This window comes from Ochlerotatus camptorhynchus, unplaced genomic scaffold, assembly GCF_037179485.1.
Source record: "Ochlerotatus camptorhynchus isolate MF236.1 unplaced genomic scaffold, CSIRO-AGI_Acam_v1.1 ptg000510l, whole genome shotgun sequence".
Lineage (NCBI taxonomy): Eukaryota > Metazoa > Arthropoda > Insecta > Diptera > Culicidae > Ochlerotatus > Ochlerotatus camptorhynchus.
In genome coordinates, this window is record NW_027040994.1 from 456,893 (window position 1) to 463,645 (window position 6,753).

General features: G+C 37.5%; 1 protein-coding gene across 1 annotated transcript; it reads left to right on the top strand.

Moving 5' to 3' along the window:
• The first annotated feature begins 1,208 nt into the window (after positions 1-1,208).
• On the top strand, positions 1,209-6,502 carry LOC135712859 (methionine synthase reductase-like). The gene is made up of 3 exons (XM_065235925.1): positions 1,209-1,484; positions 5,168-5,563; positions 5,623-6,502. Exons 1-3 carry the CDS (start codon positions 1,383-1,385, stop codon positions 6,475-6,477), a joined length of 1,353 nt encoding a protein of 450 aa, XP_065091997.1. The 5' UTR covers positions 1,209-1,382; the 3' UTR covers positions 6,478-6,502.
• The last annotated feature ends 251 nt before the right edge of the window (positions 6,503-6,753 follow it).

Consider the following 6,753-nt stretch of genomic DNA (forward strand, 5'->3'; position numbering starts at 1 on the left):
CTTTTTCAATAGGAACCACCAAGGACTAGGTCTAGGACTGTGTCTCTAGTCCTCTGGACTTTGTGTCAATATGTTTTGTTCGTTTCTAAACATTGTCGCCTTCTACCATCTTGATGCAGCTTTGATTATCCTCAAATGTAGGTACAGGGCATGATGCATCTTCGTCGAAATCCTTCAACAACTTGATTATCCAGCACTGCTCCATGCATAACACTGACAGCGCAAAAAACTCTGCATCAATAGATGTTAACGAGACCATCGAATCGAGTCTTCGTCATGCTCTCTCCTCCAAATCGATCTAAACATCCGTTTCTAATAGATCTTATAATATCTTTGTTGTGGGAGCATATTAGTTGATAGAGGGGACAAGTTGCCCCGCCTAATTGAAGAATTAACAATTTTAGTATTGTCGAAAAAATATACTGCTGTGTTAACTGCCACTGAAGAAATATAAATGATTACAGGTTACTAGAAATATTCCCAATGCAATAGATATATGTACGTGATTGTTCGGTTAATTAAAGTGAAAATGGTAAAAACATAACTGTTTTTCCCTAAGTGCGGCGTGTTATACTTGTTTACCCTATTAAATTTACCATTGTATAAAGGGCCAAAAACGGAGCGTGGACCCGTAGACAAACCCTAATAAACGGGTACCATACTCTAACGATATCATAGATGGTACGACCATCCCACATAAAGTTGGGATGATATCCCGAATTGGTTGTTATGCGCTTCTTATGGTTATTGTTTATGCGGGAAGACACTTACCCATGATCCACGGAAATAAGAAGACTGGACAGATCTCCTTCTAATGATGAAAATGTTCCAACCCGATACCGAGCCCGATACAGAATACGCCATCATACGAGGAAATATCCTAATAAGTGGGAAGAAGAGTCCACCTTCAATACAGGAAATGTTAATTTGTTTATATGTATATCACATTTTAATATTACCTTTTTTAACTTACCATTTCCTAACCTACTTACCTCTGGATCGAAAAGACAACAAAACTCTTTTTAATAACATAAATAAAATAAAATAATCATTTAGGCCGACATCGATGAAGATACGTAAAATTACACAACTTATGGAATGACCTGAGTGCAGCAATTTCGATGTAATATTCATCTTTTTTTGCTGTTAAGTCTTCCTCCTCGTCTTCCTCTTTAATAAATAAATGCCAACAATCAAACAAAAAGAAGTTCGTTATTTTCATCAGTGCATCAACTACCAAACTCGATCCACCACCTCCTCCATGCACTTGATGCATAATCAAAACATCGCATGCATAAATATTTTTGTTCTGAATTTTCGTACGTGTTGTGTTCTGTTGTCCAACGTGTTTCGGAAGATAAGTGTTATTTTCTGCAATTAAAATGGACATAAGTGAAATCATCAGCCATTATCAAAACATCGAAATTAAATTACCACCTGCCCCTATATCGTTCATAAATATTACGGAAGTCAGTAAAGATGTGGTAAGTATGTTATTTTAGCATAATGTTTGTGTGGTTTTATCATTGGCGTTCATAATTACAGTGTATCGAGAAATTGCCTGTAACAACTGTCCTTATATTATAGAAATATAATATTGTAGGTATACATTTGATCTAAAAAGATAGGTTTCTGAGTTTTGGGTCAACTTAACAACCCCCTGCTCTTTCGATGTGTATTGAGGTTTACAACAACTGTGCCAAATTTGGTTATGGTCTGGATTTCCGGGAGAACTTGAAAGTTTGTATGGGAATATGTTAGGTAAACGGAACAAAACTATTCATTTGAGTGTCAAAAAATCAAAAATTGCTCAATTTTTATCAAACCTGATTGATATAGTTGTTGGGGACCTGAACACAGATTGAAAAAGCACTGGTGAGCAAGCGGTTGTGATCCGCCATACAATCTTGGCCCACCCTAATGTACACAGATTATGTACCTAGTATCTAGGGGCCATGCATTAATTATGTCACGGTAATATGAGGAAACATTTGAGCTTACAATGCTTCACGATAGATAATAACAATAATTGCATTTGTTGTAACTGAATGTTTGGCCCCCGTTCGACTGTTTGCACTGGCTACCAAGTGACAAGCACATTAAGTTGGTCCGCAATACCCAGGTTCAGACTAAAGAGTTATAACATGTTATAATGCCAAGATAGCCCTTTGACATTTTAAACACTGGCTAGACAGAGCTGTTACAACATGTGATAAACCTATATTGATGACATTTTTCTTGTCAATATGTAATTATTAAAACATGTTCTAACTCTCCCTCCCCTTGGCTAGTTTTTGCACCTTGATGCTGGTGGGCGGGCTTAATTTCATGCTTTTTAGTGGAGTGTTGGAGACGGTAGGTTTATGGCCGGCGTTGCTGGCTCATGCCGCGATAGAATGGCGCCATGGGCAGGCAATGGGAATTACTAAACTTACCCTCTCTGATAAACCACTGCATGAGAGAACCAAAGATCTAGTCTAGCAGTGATAGTATCACACTTGTTACTCCTTCGATTGAGAGCCGCGTCGTAGTACGCTTACGTATAGGCACTGACGTTGGGTGTGATACTGGCGGGTTTTGCCGCAAATCACTCTTAATTTATTTATTTTTACGCAGATAGATTTATTTTGGTTTGCAAGGGAATTATACTATTGAAATATTTCAGAAAGTGCCCATCGATGCTCCTTCTATTTGCGTGACAAGCTTTCATTGTTGTTTTCATTGAGGTATTACTCAGGGAACAATGTTAAACGCCATTTTTGTACATGGTATTGTAACTAATCTTATATGTGCTTCATTTTGATTTGGGATAAGTGTTTGAACTATGACTCGGGATTTCCACTGTGGTGTGCTTCTATTGTGACATACCCATATGTATTTTTTGTGGTGCGACATAGTGGAAACGTGAGAGCGTAATTTGAACATTTACCCTATACAATATACACTTTAAAATTAGCTTGGAAACTTACTTCAAAGTGAAGCATTTTAGTCACTTGAAGGTCAAAGCCAGAAGTACTTGAAACACGTTAAATTTAAGTTTAAAAGCATGGGTTATGATTGTGTAGGTAGATTAGAGATTTCAGTTATTTATTAAATAAACTTCAATTAGAGAATTCAGAAAGTTAATTAACATAAGAGATAGGACGCGGGGGGTCCGCTTAGGGAGGCGACTAGCCTTTGAAGTTGTATAATAAATCTTCCTATTTAGTGTATTTGTTAATTACAGGCAATGTTAATAGCGAAAGTCATATCTTCAACCAGACGCTTACGAACAAGTAAAGTTTTAGGAAAGATGTGTTAAATATGTTGATAGGTTTGAAATAAGAATTAGGATTGTTGTGCTTTAGGTAAGGTATGATGTGTCAACAAAACCCTTTTGAGCAAATTTTCAGACATCAAAGTGATTGAGTGATTTATTGAAAGACATTGCGTTGCGAAAATTGACAAGTCATACCATCTAACATAGTAGTAGTAGCAGTGTCGCATAATCTTATCATAATTGCTGCAAATAGTACTGGAGGGGCCGGCAGGACTGAATACGGATCAAAACTAACATAACTACTAACACTAAAATCATCCCGGAACTAACACTTATCCATTGCACTAGTTATATATTAGTTTTATTTTCCTACTAAGTTATCTATGCTTCTTTCTAGTGTTTGGATCAAGTACAACTAATACTAATCTACCTTTATGTATGTTTTACTCCCTTTTAACCCATTATCTTTATGAATGGCGAATCATATGACGTGAGACACGGGGATTTCAATTGACTAAGGAGAAGGAAAAGAATAACTTCGAACAGGATATCAAACAAATTCAGGACCAATCCAAATGAGACCAGAAATCAACAAGGCATCGGGGCGTTATATACTCGGAGAGGTATTTGATAAATAATCAAAAAGTGGTAAGTTAAAATCATAGTGGACCCAAGGATCATGAGAGGTAATTGTCTATAATTCATTAATTAGTAGAAATCTCGATAACTTTTTCAAGGGAGCGTATCGGCTTTTGTAGGCGGTGCGTTTGGTCGTCGATTTGGCGTAGCTGGTGGCTCGCCCACGCATGCTAGCACTATCATCAGATAGGGAAATTTTCCTCTACCTGGTAGTGGTGTTGGTAGGCGTGTGCGGGCTGCCGGTTGCGCCAGGTCGACGATCGGATGCATTGTTTGCAGGAGCTGGTGCTTCCCTTTGAAAAAGTAATCGAGAAACAACCATATTATCCTGTAATTGATATTACTATTTTTATATATCAATGAAATTAGTCATGACAGAGTAGGAAGTACAATAGACACAAGTTGACACAATAAACAAGAAAAGTGGGGGCTAATACACAAGACAAAATGACAAATTAAGTGACGACAGAAGACAAGACTGGGACAAAAATCAACCTTAAAAAAAAAAATGCGCAATTATATTATCAAAACTATTTGGATCAGCACAAAAACAACAGTGACCAAACGGGCACCATAGCCTAGGAACGTCTGTGTGTTGATTTAAAATAGAGGCTCATAGAAGCAAAATTTATCAATAAAAGGGGTCCAGTGTAGAGTTTAAGCAAGTGCTGCCACTGGATCACTACAAAAAAAAAAAATTAAAGCATGTTCTAACTCTGTAGTCTAAACAAAGCATTACTTGTTGATAATTATTATAAAATGTAACCAAGGTTGCTTCCACTCACATTGCTATAAAAAATGTTTTTCGGAATAATTAAATCGTTAGATGTCATAATGATATTTTGTTTGATTGACAGGTTTCATGTGAAAAATTCATTCTTTACAACCTCTTCTTGTAATTTACATATAAAAAATATCATCAACATCTAATGATTTCATAATTCCTAAAACCTTTTTTTTTAATAGCGAAATGAGTGATAGCAATCCGGCATGTAACTCTGCAGTCTGAAAATAGCATTTAAATTGAATAAAATATAATATGAGAAGTAGAGTGCTTCTATCCTGAACGTCTAACCACACATGTTTATAGTGCCGTTCAACGCATAAGTGTGCTACGGTTTACATAGAACATGTGACTGTTATGCATATAATGGCAGTATATAGATGTACACAAACGGTTTGATTGCCGAACAAAACCCGATTTCGTCCCTTAATTGTACAACCAATTGTAGTAATAATGGTAATAAACCTAATTACATCAATTTCTAGGATCATTTCGATGAGAAGGTACATTTACAAGCAGCTTGTAGTCAGCCCTTTGAAGCGACTGGTGTATTCAAATATGCCATCGAGAAGTATAGGATCATCGCCCAAGGTGACGATATCAAATCCGTATATGATCTGACGCTCAACACTAAATCCAGCATCGATTACATGTTCAACCCCGGGGACACTGTGGGAGTTCTAACCAGAAATTCCGAGGAGGATGTGGCTGACCTGTTGAGGCACCTGGATTTGGAGTCTGCCAGTGATCAGATCCTTCGGGTTGAGATTGATCCATCTACCAAAAAGAAATCTGCCAAGCTTCCTCCTTACATTCCTCCTATCGTACAGATCGGAAAGCTTATACAAGAATGTCTGGATTTGAAGGCATTTCCTAAGAAGGTTATTATTTGTTTCAAGTTATGATTTCAAACCAATGATTTTTTTTTTACAATTTGCAGCTATTTCTTCGAGCACTGTTAGACCACACAACAAACGATTTGGAAAGAAATTTACTTTCGTTATTATGCAGCAAAGTAGGACATGTTTATGACGATGTCATCCTTGAATCAAGGTTGGGCTTCGTTACTTTGCTGAAAAGTCTCCCCAACTGCAAACCACCGATATCAGTACTTATCGAGCATCTACCGCGCTTGATGCCACGACCATATTCGATTGGAAACTATCACGATGGACCTGGACTGGTCGGGAAACTGAGAGTAATTTTCTCTCTAAACGATGAACGCCCAGGATTAACAACCACAATGCTTAAAAATTGCTGCATTAACGGAGACCCAATATTTCTGTACTTCAGAAAATCAACACACTTTACCTACACGGAGGATGATGTACCAAATGATATTGTAATGCTTGGAGTTGGCACAGGAATTGCTCCGTACCTCAGTTTCTTAGAAAAACGCTCGAAAGCTATGAATTCCAAATCACTGGGGAAAACGTGGCTGTTCGCTGGATTCAGATATGAACAATGCAACTATCTATGCCGCGATGAGCTCGAACAGTACATGAAAACGAAAATGTTGAACAACCTTTCGGTGGCATTTTCACGAGACCAAGGCGCACAGTTTCGATATGTCCAAGACCAGATTGAGGCCAATAAAGAAGCGTTAGTGAAGATGTTGTGCGGATCCGAATGTAAATTGTTTGTCTGTGGCGATGGCAAAACGATGCTACCTCAAATTGAACGTAAGTTTGCGGAAATCGTAGGTAGTGTACAAGGTATTGGGCCAGATGAATCAGCAAACCTGATAGCTGATTTTAAGAAAAACCAGAAATATGTGGAGGATATATGGTTGTGAGCTTTCGATATAATAGATATTTTGTTTAAACGCGCACATTTTGGTCTAATTATTGTTCAAGTGATTTCACATGCCCCTGTAACATGACAACAATATTTCTGCCAAATGTGAAGCAAATATGTACAAAATTGGTTCGACCGAAACCTAGATAATAATCAATATTACCGTGCATGCATTGTGAACAGCTCCATATTCTGGACGGCAAAAGATATACCTTAAATCAAGCTGAACATTGCATTAGGTCCAAAGTAACAGATTCTCTTCGTCGACTTTCTC